Source organism: Trichosurus vulpecula, chromosome 3 (genome assembly GCF_011100635.1).
Source record: "Trichosurus vulpecula isolate mTriVul1 chromosome 3, mTriVul1.pri, whole genome shotgun sequence".
Taxonomy (NCBI): domain Eukaryota; kingdom Metazoa; phylum Chordata; class Mammalia; order Diprotodontia; family Phalangeridae; genus Trichosurus; species Trichosurus vulpecula.
In genome coordinates, this window is record NC_050575.1 from 278,079,607 (window position 1) to 278,099,733 (window position 20,127).

General features: G+C 39.6%; 1 protein-coding gene across 1 annotated transcript in view; it reads left to right on the forward strand.

Moving 5' to 3' along the window:
- The window catches only part of LOC118842481 (sodium/potassium/calcium exchanger 3), a 122,704-nt gene that overhangs the window by 41,651 nt on the left and 60,926 nt on the right, over positions 1-20,127 (forward strand). Inside the window, exons 4-6 of the mRNA XM_036749970.1 lie at positions 11,855-11,908; positions 18,044-18,177; positions 19,850-20,010. Of these exons, the coding sequence (XP_036605865.1) occupies positions 11,855-11,908; positions 18,044-18,177; positions 19,850-20,010 (349 nt within the window). The remainder of the gene's footprint in view (positions 1-11,854; positions 11,909-18,043; positions 18,178-19,849; positions 20,011-20,127) is intronic.

Sequence of the window (20,127 nt, forward strand, 5' to 3'; positions counted from 1 at the left end):
ATAGGACTGGAGATGTCCTGTCTTCACACCATTCATATGAAAAGGACAGTGCTTATAGTTATCACAACCTAAATATGAAATCATTGTGATCTGGCTGCTAAAAGCTAAGGCAATCTTATCCATTATTAGTAATATTGTGTCCAGATTAAGGAAATTAATGGTCCTACCTTCCTATCAGTATGCCCTGATCAGACGACACTTGGAATATAATTTACATATCTGACTAACACTCTTCAAAAGGAACATTTTTACAAACCACAATGAATTCAGAGGAGAGGGGCAAGGATGATTAAGTCTTAAAACCATGTCACAGGAGGAATACTTGAGGGTATTAAAAGGGTGTAGTCAGGACAAAAATGAGAGATACAGTGTTTGCCATTGAATATTCAAAGACCTATTATATGGAACAGAGAATAGACTTATTCTGTATTGTTCTGAAAGGCAGAAATTAGATCAGTGGATGTAATTTACAGGGAAACATATTTTGACTCAATATATGAAAGGATTTTTCATCATTTGGAGCTATCAAAAAATAGAATGGGCTGCTTTCTGAGGTAGTGAACTTCCTGCCACTAGAAGTACTCAATCAGAAAAACTGTTTAACTACTTTTCAGAGATTTTTCCTGGGATTCCTAAAGCATTGGGTGGGAAGTGTGATTAGAAGACTTCTAAGGTTACTTCCAGCCTTAAGATTCTTTTGTATTTATTTATTTATTCTTAGGGGGGAAAGGAAAACCAAATTTACTTACTTTTTTTTTAGTTTTCAACATTCACTTTTATAAGATCTTGAGTTCCAAATTTTTTTCCCCCTCCCCAAGACAGCAAGCAATCTGATATAGCCTATCCACAACATTAGAATTCTTTGATAAGTTTTACAAACCATTAGAATCTTTTATAAGTGGAAGAGTAAGTCTTGAGCTATTTAGTAATCTCTGTGGTTTATACTCTGATTTTGTTAGGTTCTGTTTGTCTGTTTTTTTATTGCCTGACTAAAAATCACTGAGTCTATAATGACCTAGTTTTTACATCTCTGAGATAATATGACATCCTTTCAGCATTTTGATAGTGATGCCATTCACAATATGAATAAATCTTTTCCAACAAAATAGATGATCAAGTTCCATCTTTCCCAATCATACAGGGTATCCTAAAAGTCATTGTGGAGTTTTAAGCTATTAAATCCTGTATGTTTATTTTTGAGTGCATCCCTATTGGATTGTGAGAGGAGCAATCTTTATATGAATTGTGAATTGATTGGGGGGGGGGGAGCTGTGCGGAATATTACCCTGATCTGAGAGAACCTGAATAATTAGGAGTCAAAGAGAAAAAGGATTGTAAAGCGGAAAACTTGAAGCTGCCCCTAGGAAAACTTGGGGGGAATTAATAAAAGTTTAAAAGGCAAAAAGAAGGAGAATTGATATCATAAGATGAAAAAAAATTGAAGTTCATGGAGGCCAACTTAGGCTGTGTGCTTGGGCGTTCAGTAAATTCTGGTCATTGAATGCAGGAATAGTGAACAAACCACTCAGAAATGTGAGGGGGTAGCTGCCGAAAGCACTTTTTCATTTGCTGAGGGAGTGAAGGGTTGAAAGAGCCTCACCAAAAAAGATCGTGGTTTCTTCCAAGGCTTGAGACCAAGGGAAATGACCCATACAGAACAAGAGTGGGAAGCTCAGAAAGGAGCATACAGAATCATCTCTTAAGCTGGACCTGGTTGTTGTCACTATACTACGTGATTGTATAGTCATTCACCTGTGTGTGATCAGTTTGTGCCCTAATGTTCCTCACAACGTAGAAAAGCAGATATTACACTTCAAATCTGATGAGCCGTCATGGAGAAAGGATATCATAGAGGAACACGGAGCTAGATGAGGCCCAGGGTTGCAATCTATGCAAGAAGGCAGCTTCACCCTTACATTAGCTGGAATAGAGACAGGATAACTGACTGGAAAGGGCAGCTATTTGGGCACAGTGGATAGACTGCCAGACCTGAGTCAGGAAGAGTCATCTTTGTGAGTTTAAATCCAGCCTCAGACACGTACTAGCTGCGTGACCCTGGACAAGTCACTTAACCCTGTTTGCCTCAGTTTCTCATCTGTGAAATGAGCTGGAGGAGGACAGAGCAAACCACTCCAGTATCTTTGCCAAGAAAACCTCGAACAGGGTAACAACCAAAAAACAACTGAACCATAAAATCAACAATTGACTGGAGATTGACATCAGTGGCCTTCTGCATGAAGAATTTGGGGGCAATTCATCACAGAAATTATCAATCTATAAATAGTAGATAAGAGGCTGCATGATATAGTGGATAGACAACTGTCCTCAGACTCAGAAGGACTCCAAATAGGTTTGGGTCCCACCTTTCCCATAGACTTTTTGTATGACCCCAGGCAATTTCACTTCTCTTTGCCTTGGTCAGATCAACATGCTAAGGCTACAATTTGCAGAACATACGCTGGTCCTTATTGGGAGAGAAAGTTCCTCCTCAGGAGTTCCCTATACTGCTGAAATCATTGGACCAATCAAAAAAAACTGTATATATTATATACATCTGTATATATATGGACACATGTATGTGCACATATATATCTCACATGTTTACCGGCCAATATTCAATTTATATAAAGCATTGCTGTGTTTTGGTCAAAGGAAGCTGTTTCCAGATGCCATAAAGCAAGGCATTGCTCCAGGCTCTTCCAGAATCATTAGGAAATACTTCGCAATAGCTCAATGTACTGTCATAGGCATCTCGTATCAGAAATTCAGCTTAGTCTTGTCTTAACATGGGAAAACAAAGCAGGTGTTCCTGAGTACATGGTAACCATCTGGTGATGCAGTGCAAATCCCCTACTCTTTTTGACAGCCCAAAGCATCGCCTTTGAACTCGTGCCAATATGTTATGCATTACCAGTTTTTCTTAGTATGCAATAACCGATTGTGCTGAAGGGAATTACGTGATCAGCACCAAGGTAAAGGACTAGATTTCAGTGCCCCTCGGCTTGTGATCAGCTCCTCTACCAGGCCCCCAAACAGGTTATTTACCTTCCGAGGATATGTTACGAGGACACCTAGGATCATAGCGTCTGATGAGGGAAGGCACTTCAGACATCATCTGGTCCAACTCTCTTATTGTGTGAGTGAGGAAACCGACACTCAGAGAAACCAAGTAATTTTCCCGAGGTCACCCAAGAAATATGTATCAAAGCTGACATTCAAACTCAGGTCTTCTGATTCCAGGTGTATCATGCCCTAACCCTAATTCCAAGCTTCTCTGTTTAAAGAAACAGAAAAAAAAATCATGGCTTCTGTTATTTTCTTAGGCAAGACAGCAGCTTTTTTGTTAATTTCAAGTCCGTCTCAATAAAATTGCAGGGCTGCTTCCTAGAACACTTGGGAATTCATACTGAGAATCACAGACATTTGAAGAGCCCTATCTCCTGTGGTAGAGTGCTGGGCCTAGAGTCAGAAGGACTCACCTTCATGAGTTCAAATCTGGCTTCAGACACTTATTAGCTGCATGACCCTGCACAAGTCACTTAACCCTGTTTGCCTCAGTTTCTCATCTGTAAAATGAGCTGGAGAAGGAAACGTCAAATCACTCCAGTATCTTTGCCAAGAAAACCCCAAATGGGGGTCGTGAAGAGTCAGACACGACCGAAAACATCTGAACAACGCTCTCCTTTGAGCCTCATAGAAATCATTAAACTGAGTAGTAGAGGTACCGTTGTCTCCCTTTTATAGATGAGAAAATTGAGGTTCAGTGAAGTGATTTGCCCCCACAAGCAGTAAATGTCACAGGTAGAACTGGAACCTTGTTGTTTCTGTCTTCAAGTCCAATACTCTATCCACTAGGAGATAATTGCCTCTCTGATAGTGTGGTGCTAACCTTCGGGGCTAGCCCTGACTATAAAGTTGTGAAAGAGGCAAGGCATGCTTCCAATGTCTCTAGAAATCCCAACTGCCCTCATGCTGCCAGGGATCCCCAACAAAATGTCATAGCTGAGAACTGAGACACGGGGAGATGGACCATGCCAAAAAAGACTGGGGTGGTGGGTTTGACACCTCTGATCTAGGGAACAGGAACATGGATGGAGAACAAGTTCTAAAACCAATTGACCAATCTAAAGGAAAAGGACCCCTTAACTACCATTAGCCATGGTCTAGACCAGGGATTCTTAAACTTTTTCCACTTGTGACTCCTTTTCATGTTTTGGCAGCATTTGTTGGCACTGTATACCATGAGGGCATGCAAGGTGCAATGTGCACATGCTTTGTGTTCAGAACCAAGGCCGCAGTGAAGTTGTGCGATGCTATACAGGCAAGCGCCACCTGAAACACCTCGGATTCGTTATGCATTTGATTTTTAATTAATTTTTGGTTGCCGTACGTTCAAAAACCTTTTTCTGTTGCCAAATTTTTCACAACCCAATATAGGGTCGTGACCTACAGTTTAAGAAGCACTAGACCCTAGACAGAGTCACATGTATATATATATATGTGTGTGTGTGTGTGTGTGTGTGTGTGTGTATGATTTCTATAAATATAAATAGAAGATTTCTAATCAAATGAGGAGAATAGATCTGTAGAGGTTCCAGTGGCAGTTGAGAGATGTCCAAGCAGACACACAATGTCACAGACATCCAGCATTAAGAAGAAGGGACTGTATCAATAAAAAAGTGAGGTTCAGAGGCAGGAAACCAGGAAACTGGGCATAGAAAGGAGCATCACTTCATGGAAAAAGCATTGGTTCTGGGACCTCAGAATCACAGAACTTGAGAGGTAGAAGGAATTTCAGCAGCCCTTTAGTCAAACCCACACATGAAAGAATCCCCCCATGACACTTCCAAGGCATCTAGCCTCCTCTCAAAGACTTCTAAGGAAGAGAAACCCACCACCTATAAAGGCTATTTCATTTTTGACCATCTCTCATTGTTAGGAAATCAGCCTTTTGGCCACTTCTACCCATTGTTCCTATTTCTGTTAGTGTCTAGTCTGGGTTCAAGCATAGCAAGTCTTCCACAGAAGAGCCTACAAATACTTGAACACAATTATCACTTTCCCCTTGAGCCTTCTTTTCTCCAGGCCAAACACGCCTAGTTCCTTCAATTCAATCCTCATAGCTCATAAATTCAAGGTCTTTCACCATCCTGATCACTCTTCTCTGGTAACTCTGAAGCTTCTAAATATGCTTCTTAAACCATGAACACTTAAAGCATGAACACAGTACTCCAGATGCAGATGAGTGGGTTTATCACCCAGCTCTCTTTTCAGAAAAAAATGCTATCTACGCAAGATTCCACCATATTATATTTGTGGAATTGATTTTTGTGCCCAAATGCAAGACTTTTTACATTTATACTTGTTGGATGTCATCTTATTAGAATCAATCCAATATTCTAGCCCAGTGGTGTTAAATTCAAATAGAAACAGAGCCCTGAAGGTTGCATATTGACTTAGAAAACCACAAATTAGCATTTTTCATGTCGTATTTTTATTTGATTTGTTAAATATTTCCCAATTACATTTTAATCTGGTTCAGCCACCCCTGAGCTGAGTTTGACACTTCTGTTCTCGTCAGTCAAGATGCTTTTGGATTCTAACACTTTCGTTCAGTATGTTAGCTAGCACTCCTAGCTTTTTAACATCTGAAAATTTGATAAGCATACCGTCTCTCCCTTTATCCAAGTAATTGACAAAAAGGTTAAACAGCACAGGACCAAGTAGAGACTCTAGGATACTCCACTGTAGACCTCCTGTCATATTGATACTGAACTTTAACCATGAACCTACTGAGTCTGTCTGATGGTATTATTGTCTAATCCATATCACACCATTGTCTCCACAAGAAAAGGAGGAGATACTTTATCAAAAATCCTGTCTAAAACAGAAATGAGGGTAGTGTGGTATGACCTGCTCATGATGAAATCATGTTGGTTCTTGATAATCACTGCTTCCCTTTCTAGATATTTGCCAACCAATCTCCTTAACAATCCTTTCAATAATTTCCCCAGAGATTGAAGTCAAATTCACTGACCTGTAATCTATAGATGCTTTTGGTCTTCTCTTTTTGGAAAACTGGGGAATTTGCCCTTCTCTGATCTTATACCACCTGCCATTTTCCAGGATCTTTCAAATCTCACTAGGTTTGCAATCACATCTGTCAGCTGTTTAAGAACCCAAGAATGTAATTCATCTGAACCAGGTAACTTGTCTTGGGTCACAACTCCCTGATAGTAATTTTTGTTCTTTCATTTCCAGAGCAAAATTATTATCCTTTCAGAGAAATCAAGGGGGGAAACACATAAGAATTGAACAATTATACCTTTTCTCTATCATCAGTTATCATCTTCCCATCCATCGCTAGCAAAATTCGAATCCATCCTCTGATCTGCCTTTATCTCCCACTATAATATTTTATATAAAAAGCCCTTTTTGTTGCCCTTATCTTCTCTCACTAGTCTTAGCTTCTTCCTCTTCTTATTGAACATTACTGAAACTTTTTATGGGACCATGTCTCACTCTTATACTCATCTTCTATTACCTGGTCTTACTTCCATCTTACATTTCTTTTAAAAAAATCTAAGTTGATTAGTGAATTTTTAAATCCAATTTTCCCCCTTGAAGGAAGTTTCCCATTGTATCTTCAGAATTTCATTCTTGAGTATCTCCCATTCCTCCTGGACTAACTTCCCCTGAAGCACTTTACTCCATGGTATCTAACCTGTCTTTCCTCCAAACCCACTGAAATCTGCTTTTCTGAAATCTAAGGTCTATGTCAGACCACACACATATTTCCTTTCATTTATCCTAAACTGTAGGATGGTATGGTCACTTTCTCCCAAGGTTCTCATCATTTGCAACCTGAGGAAATATTCATAAAGCCCTTCACACAGGCATGCCTGGCACATAGAGTAGTTGTTATATAAATGCTTGTTCCCTTCTCCCTCTCTATTAGTGACAATCAGATCTAAACTAGAATTTCTCCTTGTTGTTCTCTTCACTCTTTGAAAGATAAAAGTATCCAAAAATGCAAGTCAAGAAGTTACTAACTCCTATCCTTTTGGCACAGAGAGAGAGCTCCAGTAGATGTCACTAGCAAAGTTTTGGTTTTTATTAGTCTTTAGGTTGAAGGAAATTTTATTAAATGATATTCTTTTGAAAAATATTTATAGACTATAAATAAGTGGTCTATACATTGAGTGTTAGGCTATAATTTTATTAATGATTAAAACTCAACTGTAGAGTAGAATAAAACAGAAAATGTACCTCCTTCCCCCCTCTACACATACTATGATTAAGGCCCAACAGCTGTAAAGCTTTGAAAGTCTCTAGCACTGGGCAAGTCAACCTAAAACAATGTTTGTGGTTTCTATTTTAGTAGGATGGGCAAAAATACTGTGCCATCCCAAGTATCACACTGACAGGTGTAAATCCTTTGGCCCAGGTGATCGTCAGCACCAAAGAGAAGGAATACAAGGAAGGCCCGTGTTCACCTTTTATATTATAGAACAATTATAAGCCAACAGCATTTGTGGTATCCAAAGGACTCCTGTAAGTCCCCTAATTTGTAGTAGGAACTTTCTCACCTCTTGTGCTGTGCAAAATGTCAACACCACCTGAGTGAAAGCAAAAGGCTTCTTTGTTGTCACAGCTTTCCTAGAAGGGAATGGGGGGTGAGGGGACCTCACATATGGAATATCATCAGCTGTCAGTGTAATGAAACAGAAAGCCTAGTTTCTGCAGCACATGTGGAACAGGACTTGGAAATGCCACTATCCTGTTAATTAGAATATCATTTTAAGGCCAGAAAAGCTTATCCTATGACCTTAAAACTGCATTTTCTCAAGAACATTTACACCCACATTGAGGATAAATGAGTGCCTCGCAGATGTGTGGAAAGAGCTGGCCTAGTGACATGTCTGCCACTGGTCATTCTGTTACTATTCTCCTATCTAAGCAGCATGGTGTAGTGAGGAGAGTATTTATTGGCTTTGGAATCAGAAGACCTAGGTTTGGGGCAAGTAGGTGGGTAGAGTATGGGGTCTGGAGTCAGGGTAACTTGCCTCAATTCCTGCCTCAGACACTCACTAGCAGTGTGACCCTGGGTAGTTTATTTAACCTCTCTCTGCCTCAGTTTCCCTGTCTGTAAAATGGTGACAATGATTGCACCTACCTCACAGGGTGGTTGTGAGGGTAAGATGAGAAAACATGTGTAAAGCACTCTGCAAGCCAAGTGCTATAGGAATGCTAGCTATTCTCATGATCGTCCTCGCTCGAATCCCAGCTCTGACACTAACTAGTTGTGGAACCCAAGGCAAGTCATTTGTCTTCCAATACTTTAATTACTTCACCTGAAAAATAAAAATGATAATATTCATACTGGAGCAGCCAGGTGGCACAGTGGACAGAATGCCGGGCCTGGAATCAAGAAGACTCATCCTCCTGAGTTCAAATCTGGCCTCAGACACTTACTAGCTGTGTGACCCTAGGAAAGTCACTTAACCCTGGTTACCTCAGTTTCCTCATCTGTAAAATCTGTAAAAAGCTGGAGAAGGAAATGGCAAACCACCCCAAATGGGCTCACAAAGAGTCAGATAAGACTGAGGACTACTGAGTGGATATTCATACTTTGTACCTAACAGGATTGTTGCAAGGAAAGTATTATGTAACTTTTAAACCCCATTATAAATGAGTTACTATTAACGATGATATGTTGTGCAGAAATATACAGGTGACTTAATTTAAATTCATACCCTTCCCCAACTAAAATTTCAAAAAAGACTTTTTCCTTTATGACTTAAAGAAATAATTCCACCCACAGCAAAGAGGATTCACCTTCATTTGGTGAGTACCTCTTTGGCAAAGATGAGGCCTACTGGCACAAAAGCCCTCCCATACATACTTTCCCTATACCATGAGTAAAGACATCTCTGCTGAGCTTTCTCTCTTTATGGCAAGTGTGAACTTGGATTAAGATCTGCTGATTCTCATTTGATACGCCAGTAGGGTTACATTTCAATCTCTACTAATTTATCTTGAATAACTAAAATTACTCAATCTTTAGATTGCACTGTTAAAGTTTCTTAGTCATTACAGATGTTTTAATTGACTGCTCAGGGATAGGATATGAAATATTACTGAAAATAGAAATGGAAGCCAGACAGTAGAGAGCTTTAAATGCTAGGTTGATATTCTACAAGCAATAGGGAGCTTTTAAAGAATGGATTACAAATCCCTCTCCTCTATGTTACCAGGATGCCAGATCGCTGAAATTGGAGAGAGCCAAATGAATATTGGTGAAAGTATAGTTTGGGGAATATGAAAGTGGAGAAGTTAGAAAACTCAGCAGCATGTTGAAGTAAACTCTCTTTTGTACATCTCTTAAACATTTTCATGTTCTATTTTGTTTTATATTTGTGAGCAGGTTTTATTTTTCATACTAGACTATGACACTACATGATCATAGATTTACAGATCGGAAAGAAACTATAGTTTATCAAGTCCCACCACCCCATGATTTTACAAATGAGGAAACTGAGGCCAGAGATGTTAAATGAATTATCCAGTGTCGCACAGCTAATACCAAGACAGACTGAAGATTTCATTCATGGGTAGCTAGATGAATGATGGTGCCTCTAAAAGAAATAATGAAGTCAGAAAGAGGAGCAGAATTGAGGGACTTAATAACTGGACTTTCCTTAGGTTGAATTAAATTGAATTAATATTTATTGAATAGATTCAATACATGTTTGTTGAATTCAAGGAAAAATAACATCCAATTTAAAACCCCAGACCTAAACGATTATTGTTCAGTCATTTTTCGGTCATGCCCAACTCTTCGTGACCCTATCTGGGGTTTCCTTGGCAAAGATACTGGAATAGTTTGCCATTTCCTTCTCCAGCTCATTTTATAGATGAGGAAACTAAGGCAAACAGGATTAAGTGACTTATCCAGGATCACACAGCTAGTAAGTACCCAAGGCCAAATTTGAACTTAGGTCTTCCTCACTCCAGGCCTGGCATTCTATCCACTGTACCTCCTAAGCTGCCCTCAGCCTGATGGGTAGCAGCTAACTTAATTTTGGCCACTTTAGCTCCCCTCCCACCAAATACTCATTAAGCAGAAAACAATCACAGATAGCAAACAAATATATCCTTCAATCAGGCAAGCTCTACAGAATAGTTTAGGCTACAGAATACACAAGGGCAAACAAAGGGAGATCTACAACCCAGAAATGAAATATCAGCTCAATTGAAGAAAGAAAGATCTCACCTGAGAAATCCAACCTTAATAAGACTCTGGGAATCGAGGGACATTTTCGGATGTTACTGCTACTCTGAGGATCTTCCTTTCATCATTCTAAGTCCATGCCTTCTCTCTCCTTGCCCCACCTCTCCCAGAAATATCTCAGTCAATCAAGAATCATATCTCCCTTCATGTATGTAGTCCCACAAGACTGCGGTAGACCAAGACTAACTGAGGGTAGGGGGCCAAATTAGGAAGAACATTAATAAACCAGAGAGGACCCAGAGGAGGCAACCAAGAGAGTGAAAAGCCTTGAGTTTCTGCCATATGAGGCATCAGCTAAAGGAATTAGGGAGGTTTAGCACCCCTCCAAAAAGGAGTCTTGGGAGGAAGGTTAATAAGTCAGTGTCTTCAATTATTTATTTGAAGAACTGTCACCTGGGAAAGGGTTTAGACTATCATTCTATCATGTATACGTATATATGGATATTATGTACATACATATATATATATGTATATGTATATATGTATGTGTGTGTGTGTATATATATATATGTATATATGTGTGTGTGTGTGTGTGTGTGTGTGTGTGTGTGTGTGTGTGTGTGTATCACATATACATCATTTCCCCCAAGAAAATATGAGCTCTTTGCGAACAGGAACTGTTCCATTTTCATCTTACCCCCAGAACTTTGCCCACCGTAGGTCCTCAACAAAGGTTTGTTGATGGATTGTTCCATTTAGCCCAAGAGGGCAGAACTAGAAACAACAGGTAAATGTCTCAGAAGAGCAAATACTGACTTGATTTCAGGTAAAAATTTTCCTCTTTGGAGCAGAACCAGGAGAACATTATATACAATTACAGACACAGTGTCTGTGAGGACTAACTTTGATAGACTTGGCTCTTCTCATCAATGCAAGGTTCAAAAACAGCTCCAAAAGACTCATGATGGAAAAAGCTATGCACATCCAGAGAAAGAATTACGGAGTCTGAATGCAGGTTGAAGCTCTCTTTATTTTTCCTTCTTTTCTGGTTTCATTTATTCTGTCTCATGACTCATACCATTAGTTATAATGCTTCTTTACAACTTGACTATTATGTAAATAAGTTTAATGCAAAGGTATATGTAGAACCTATATCAGATTATATGCTGTCTTGGCGGGGAAGCGGGGAGGAAAGGGAGGGAGAGAAAATTTGGAACTCAAAAACTTGTGGAACTGAGTGTTGTAAACTAAAAATAAAAAAAATTTTAAATAAAAAACTTTTTAAAAATTTCCTCTTCATTTGAACTCTTCCAAAGTGCAATGGGCTGTCTCCAGAGGCTCCCCCCTCACTAGAAGTCAGCCACAGTATGGCTGATATTGTAGCTATGTTCGCTATTGTAGCTATGACACCTCATTCAGGGAGAGGTTGGATTAGATAGCAGCTGCAGTTTCTTCCAATTTGGAGATTCTCTGAAACATTTTCAAGCCTGTGTAAGATTACCTTGTCCATGCTAATAACAGTTGGAGTTAACTCAATGTTAGGTTTATTTTTTTTTTACAGCAGAAGCATTTATGTTCCAACTCTGTATACATTGTGACTTGCTTTTACTATTTTTGCAGGTGGGAGTCCTTAGTGCTAGTGCTAATGTACATTATCTACATCATTATTATGAAGTAAGTAATATATACTTTCTCCCTGGTTTCTTTCTCAAAGCTAGTTCTAGATTCCATGCATTGTGACACTCTGGGGAAATTACTTGCGGGGGGGAGCGTTACACAGAGCAATATTTCACTGCAAATGTTAACAAGACTTCTCCATAGCAATAACAATAACAAGGCTCCTTCCAACTCCAACTTCCAACTTTTCCAATCAAAAGAAGGGAGCGTCTTCTTGATCCTAATAACCCTATTCCTCTGCCTTTTAACAATGAAAAGATAAAAATCTGCCTTCCATATGGATAATTACTGTTATGTATGTTTGGAACAGGGGATCAGGGTTAGTTTCACTTTTTATAATTTTTTTAAGATATAAAATGCTTAACTTTAGTAATTGGCAGGAGAGGTTGATGAGGTAACTAATGTTTTATTCTAGATCATTGACATTTAGAGGGTACTGAAGGCCTTTGCACTCCCCTTCAACAATATAGAAACAGATGAGCTGAGCTTAGCAAATACCAAGAATTCTGTTTGTTGTTGTCATAATCAAAACTAAATGCTGTGAAATCATAATGACCCAACTTGGCCCCAAAGAAAAGATATGAGAAGTCTCTTCTCTCACCTTCTTTGCTGAGGTAGGGGACTATGTGTATGGAAGACTACAAATAATGTCAAATTTCTTCCAAGTTTTGGTTAGTTTTGCTAAATTTTTTTCCTTTTTACTCTTTGTTATAAGGGATGGTTCTCTGGGAAGAGGAAGAGAAAGAGGCATATTGGGAAATATAAGTGTAAAACTAAGATAAATCAAATTTTTTGTAACTAATATGAGAAATTACTGGATTTCATAATTTCTCCCTTTGGTGGCTGTACCCACGGGAGCTCCTCCCTGACTTGACCCCACTCAGCTCCCCAGCAGTAACTTTGCAATATCTCAGAGTCTCTGTCTTCCCCAGCTGAATTTCTATTCATATATTGATTTGAGGGTGAAGTCTTGGCTGTTTGCCCTAGGCAGACTTTGTAGAGCTGATTCCAAGGAACAAAATGGCTTGTGCCACCTCTGGTTGACAGAAGCTTTGGTTTGGCTTTCCAAAAAACCTTTCCTCCAGAGAATGCTGATCAATAAAGGAATTCCTCAGCAAGTAATTACTGGGTGATGGCTGTCCAGTCAGTACGACTGTAGGGAGGCACCATGGGTCAGTTTTTGCCTGCGATACTTGCTAGCTTGGTGACCCTGAGCCACTCATTTGATGTCTCAGAGCCTATTTTCCTCATCTGTAAAATGGGAATCCTATACTTGCACTACCAGCCTCATGCCCTCTAGAGATGAAAATCATCATGATAATAGTTCACATTTAAGGTTTTCAGGGCTTTTTACATACATCATCTCATTTTATCCTCACAACAAGGGAGCTGCGTGGAGCCACGTCAGAAAAGAGTTCACATGAGGTATGACCACCAAAGGGAGAAATTAGGCCATCTCGTAGCTTCTCATTTCATTTATCAAAAAAAAATCATATTCATTTATTTTAGGTAAGTGTTATCATTATCCACATTTTACAGTTGAGACAACTGAGGGGAAGCGACATTAAGTAACTTTCCCTAGTCACAAAGCTTGTAAATGTCTGAGGTAGGATTTGAACTCAAGTCTTCCTGACTCCAAGTTTAACACTATTCATTGTGCCATCCAGGTAGGTATTCATTAATATCCTTATTATTATTATTCAAAGCATTGATGGTATCTGTAATATCAGTTAAGGTGGGACTTTCTTAATGTTTTAAAATAATAAGTTGGGTGACTTTGATTGGTCTCATTAGGTACTAAGCCCCAGGCCCAAATCCCTACCTATTAGCTGCTAAGCCTATGTGGGTGTGAATTGGTAACTGAGGTGGGGCTCCAGGTGGGGCCAATGAAGGGAGGTCTGATTCTATCTTTGCTCCCAAGTAGGCCCCAAACCCCTAAATACTAGGTACTAAGCTGTTGTGGGTGTGAAGCCATCAAGGTCCTAGGGGGAGGTGCTAACTCCAGAGCCAATAGTAAGAGCCTAAGTTCTGGTTGCTCAGACGAGTTTGATGATGGCTAAAGAGTGCATAAAAGGAGAAGACAGAGCTATTTGCCTAGGGCTCTCACTTTTGGTTGCACATGTGGAGACTCCAGGCGGCTGTAGTTGAGAGCCCTCCAGCTTGCCCAGATGTTCAGACTTGGTTAAACTCTGGTGACTATGAATTGGGATTTGAATCAGACAAGGTCTGTCTGTTGATGTTTGTAATTTGTTTGTATTTGCTCTGAAGTTCGGGGTGCTGGTTTCTTCCCCTGAACTAAGTGAATGATATTTATATGTTGGATTAAAGTAAGATTGTTAAACCCTTAATGTTGCTTTCCTTAGTAAAGCAGATCAAAAGAACCTGGGCTTGCAGCATTCTGTGAGCTGACTGTTGTTGGTTTTTCACCCCCACAACAGCTGCTGGCTGGATTGTTGAAACAATATCTTGATTTAATACTCTCAAATATTCAAATCAATCTGTTATATTAGGAGCTCCCTCCAGACAATGCAGATCATAACTCAGACATTCCAGCCTATCCTTCATGACTTTTGTCCACATCTTCCCCTAAGTTCACCCCAGGGACCCACTTGATATGAGGCCTTCCTCACTTTCTTCTGCCCAGCCATGCAATGAAGCTTTCCACCTGTCATCACTTGTCCTCATCATGTGACCAGCCTATATTTCTCTTCCTACCACAGGAATCCTATCATAGGAACTTTGGAAAAACGAAGTAAAAGATGCCATCAAGCAAATGTATGATAAGAATAAAAGATATGATAGGTTCAGTGCTCAGTCTAGATAAAGGTTAAATATCTTTACCCCGATGAAACAGTGGGTCCACTCAGTATGGGTTTTAATTCATTCCTTAGGGTTAGTAAGTTGGAGTGCAAAAAGGATGATAGAGAAGTTGCTATACTGACCATCTCATCCCTTGTTGTTCAGTCACGCCCAACTCATCGTGACCCCATGGACCACAGCATGCCAGACCCTTCTATCCTCCACTATCTCTCAAAGTCTGTCCAAGTTCACGTTTGCTGTTTCCAGGACACTATCCATCCATCTCATCCTCTGCTGTCCCCTTCTCCTTTCGCCTTCAATCTTTCCCAACATCAGGATCTTTTCCAGTGAGTCCCATCTTCTCATTGTGTGGCCATTCTCATCCCTCCTTCCCACCATTATCATTCCCCATGATCAGTGGCTAGAAAGAACATAAGCAAATGAACGTAATACAGTGAGCAACTAATCTCTTCCGTTACTAAACATGTGCAGTATGAAAACCATTGGTGTCTCTATCTATGCTGACTTCTCCAATGTTACTTCCGTTCCAGCTGTTCTAACTAGCAAGATCCAAATAAAATGGGGATTAAAGCTTCAATCTCTATTTCTCTCTCTCTCTCTCTCTCTCTCTCTCTCTCTCTCTCTCTCTCACACACACACACACACACACACACACACACTCTTTACATTTTTTCATAAATTCTACTCTGGAGTTCTAAATTGAGCTAATTCTGCTGTTTTAGTTTCATGTCTACAATTGAAGGCTTTAATCATCAGGACTGTGTTGTGTATGCTTTTTCCCGCAATTTATAAAATTGCATCTTTTCACAATTAAATGGCTTCGGGTGCACATACAAAATTTAAAACACTCAATTAAAAACACAAAATAGAAACGCAGCAGTTAAAAACAGCACATATTAGCACATTGGTGTCCTCCTGGGAAGACCAACTTAAGGATGAGTCTTAACATTCTGTCTGAAGGTCGAAAAACAAGCTCAGCTGGCCACGAACGTGGGGGATTTTACAGCAATAGCTTCATGCCCATTAAAGGATGTGTGTGGGTGGGTGGTCTCTTAATTAATATGAATTTTTTCACTTTCAAAACAGTCAAAGATGGGTAGGGAGAATATCAAAGACCCGCTATGCATAAGAAATTCTATCAAATGCTCTGGTAGCCCATGAATTTTTTCAGACCTGTTTTATTTATTGGAGGCTTTTGAACTATAAGGGAGGGGCAGCTAGGTGGCTCAGTGGATAGAGTGCTAGGCCTAGAGTCAGGAAGATTCATCTGGTCTCAGATACTTACTAGCTGCGTGACCCTGGGCAAGTCACTTTACCCTGTTTGCCTCAGTTCCTCATCTATAAAATGAGTTGGAGAAGGAAATGGCAAACCACTCCATTACCTTTGCCAAGAAAACTCCAAATGGGGTCACGGAGAGTCGGAAATGACTGAAATGACTGAACAGCAACAATAATTTAAACCATAAGGGAAGGATCACAGAATAATAGGATTTAAAGCTGTAAGAGATATACAGATCAACCTCAACCTAGTCCAACTCCTTCATTTTATAGAGGAAACTTAGGCCTAGAGGTTAAGTGACTTACCCAAAGTCATACGAATGATAGGTATCAAAGCCAAGATTTAAATCTTGAGCATCTGGCTTCAGAGCTCACGTCCTTAACACTTTGACAGATGGCCCAAAGCACTCATCTGTGGCAGCAGTAAGCTTCTTCCCCAAGTATATTAACAGAAAGGTATCTGCCTTGCCCCTCCTATGATGTACCAGTTTTATTACTGTATGGTGCCCTATTAGATACCATAAGGAATACCGCTGGCTTTCCTTTCCCCTGGAAAATAAATATATCAGGCCTGAGAATTATTAGTTTGGAAATAATGCACAAATCCAGTTTCACGCTGTACTACTGTAAAGCAAATACTATGACCTCTGAAAACCACCAACAAACAGCTCCTTTGACTGGCAGCCAACTCTTAACTAGTAAAATGTGAGGCATAACTACCTGGGTTAAAGTCGTTCATCTTTCCCCCAGGTAGGCTCTGATGGTAAAGACACCAGAATCCAGAGCTACAGGATGCAGACTCTTAGCAGCTGTTACATTTTACTGCAGTTTTTGGTTTGTCAGTCCAAAGATTGCTGGAAATTTCAGAGCACAGGCTTAAATGAATGTCTCAAAAATCATATTGCCCTCACAGAGTTGCCATAGTCCATTATCATATTCTGACAACCTAGCAGCCAACCGTGTACATAATCCCCCCACTGAAAAGGTCATAAGATCATAGATTTAGAGCTTTAAAGGAACCTTAGAAGACATCAATCCCAATCCATTTGTCATGGCTGAAATTTAACAGAAAGATAAACTAAGGCACATTTCTCTGAGCAAGATAACATGTGTTAACAGGGATGTGCTGCCTGTCAATAAATGGATCAATGAATTGCCTCCATTTATGCCAAAGACCTCAAGCAAAGGGACAATTTCCTTTTTATAGGTTTTGGGGAGTACAAAACAGAGTAGATGACATCATAGGGTTGAGGACAACATGACTGGTTACGGAGCTGAGCTGAACAATATGACTGGTTGGAACTTTGGTACTGGGGACTAGCAATGACCCCCTCCTTCTCTCCTGCGAAACCAAGTGCAAGATACTGGGCCAGACTTTTGGACAGCAAACCAGACATCCTTGAAAGATAGCAAGAGTAAAGATATTAGACCCAACTCCCTTGTGTTCACATGCATTCCCCAAGGTCAGCTAAATTCCTCGAGGAAAGAATAGATCAGTGATTAGCAGGAGAGCTGGATTTTTAAACTTAACTCATTACAAACCAGCTGGATTCTGAAAACCAAATCCAGAGACAAAAAGCTATGACTTAAACAGTTACAGGACAAAAGCATTTAGTTGTAAATAGGATCAATAAGAAAATGATACAGGATCAATTCAATCTTCTCACATTCTTTGTAGAGATGGGGAACTGTGACTTATCCTGGGTCATAAGCAGAGGTAGGATTTGAATCCAGGTCCTCTGCCTCCAAACCTAGTGATTTTTCCCATTACATGGTAGTAAATAAAGTCAGTTGTATTTATATACAGTGTTTATGTGTTTGTGAGACAAGCTGTAGAGTCCAAAGGGAATATAGGCATTAAAAAATAGCAATAATGTAGGGTGACAAAGTTTAGGTGTTTCTCACGTGTACTTAGCCCAGTAAAAGTCATGCAGATGAAGTGGTATCATCGGAAAGCCACACTTGTGCTCAGGAATGGAGAAAAGCTGCCCAAACTCTCTGAAGTCCTTTTTTGTTTCATTTTTTTCCCTTTAGATACAATGCTTGCATACATCAGTGCTTTGAAAGGAGGACAAAGAGTGCTGGGAACATGGTCAATGGCTTGGCCAACAATGCTGAAATTGATGACAACAGCAATTGTGATGCAACGGTAGTGCTCCTTAAGAAAGGTAACCGCGAAGGTACAAAACTCCAGGAGGGAAATGCTAAAAAATCACTCATTCTGCCTATTTCCAAAGCTTCCCAGAGGGCATGGGCAACTGCTCAAGGAAGTTGATCATGATTATTAGGATTAAAAATGCCAGGTATTCAACCAAACATTTTTTATGATCTAGCATCCTATATTGCATATCCTATACCGGGCATCTAAAGGAGCAAGTCTCCTGGGGCAAGTGATTGAAAAAGAAGATGTTCAGTTCTTCCTTTATTCCCAGTTCATCTTTAATCGCAAGGGAGGAACAGAGGTTCATATCTGGAGACTAACCAATTTAAAAAAACACTCTTGAAAGCTCTTAAACCAAATATCAACAGCTAGTGATTTAGTGAGGTGAGGTGATACCACAGTCTAAATATATTTTCAGGCTACATAGCCTCAGTTTCCAGTATTTGAAATGGGCACAGAAAATTACTTTTTTTCAAAGAGACTCAACTAGAGCACTTAACTAATTCACTCAAAAACTAAACAGCAATAATTTAGTATGGAGGTTCCATTCAGTTGAACAAATGATGTTTCTTTATATGGCAGCACACGCAATTTAATTCTAGCTGTGATGTTTTATTTTTCATTAACATAGAACCTATTCTGACTTAATTAATTTCCTTTTAAAAGCTTCCCCTTGAATTGCTGAGGTTTTACTTTTTCCCCCCTCTGTTTCACACAGGCTTTTTTTGGATCAAAAAGAAATTTTAAGACATACAGATTACTTCTAATTTCTTTCCTGCCCTTCCACTGAAGTCTGCAGATGATCGTTCCATTTTGTAAATTAAAGAACTTGTAAAAATGTTTCCTGGCAAATATTTTCATGTTTCATGAAAGACCAGGTCTTTGGGACTTACACATTTGGTTCCATTCTGTACTGGGGCTTCATTCCAGTACATGTATTCTGGCCTGTCTGTACTCCAAAGAAGGAATACTCCCAGAGAACCAGAGTAATTAGCCCAAGTTTATTCAATATATTTAAAAGATTATTTCAGAAATCTGTGGCTTAGAAAACAGGGGAAAACTCTGGGATAGCATGAGTATAGATATGGGATGCCAAAAGATCTCATGTTCATTGGCAAGTATAGGAGGAATAACTAGACTTTTTTAGTATAGGAAACTGTATACTACAGAGAATTCTGATGTAACTAACAGATCATTATAAACATTCCTGAAAATGAAGGGGAAAAGAGAGAGAGAGAGAGAGAGGCAGGAGGCAGGGGAGAATACACACATACAAACACATATAAAAAACTGAAGAGATAAAGATGAGGAAATCAAGAAAAAAGCTATTCTTCTACTGAGCACATCTGAATGAAACAAGAAGAGACCATTGAAAGATAGGGTTTACTTTCTAATGGCTTAGCGAACACATAAGTGAATGATGAATGTCACACTCAGACTCACATTCCAGATTTAGAGTTCAGAGGGACTTTGAAGATTATCTAGTCCAACCCCATTTTGTTACCAATAGGAAAACTGAGCCCAATTTATACAAATTTCCTCTAAAACAACTACTGATTAACACCTTTCACCAGTTACATAAAGGTTTTTGGTTAGTGATTTGCACTCTTCTCTAAGTGGCACTAGTGACATATCTTGCTATTCCCCCGTCTTGACTTGAGTGTTTCCTATTTACACAGCAAATTTCCACCGCAAAGCTTCAGTGATCATGGTGGATGAGCTACTATCAGCATATCCACATCAACTCTCTTTTTCTGAGGCCGGACTCCGGATCATGATCACCAGCCACTTTCCCCCCAAAACTCGGCTCTCCATGGCCAGCCGCATGTTGATTAATGAGGTAATACCCGGCTCTTCTGGAATGGGGCAAAGAGGTAGGGGGAGGGAATGTTTTCAGAGAACCTGAGTACAAAGTTTCTACCTATAAATTCAAAACATTAATGAACTGTGATTTCAT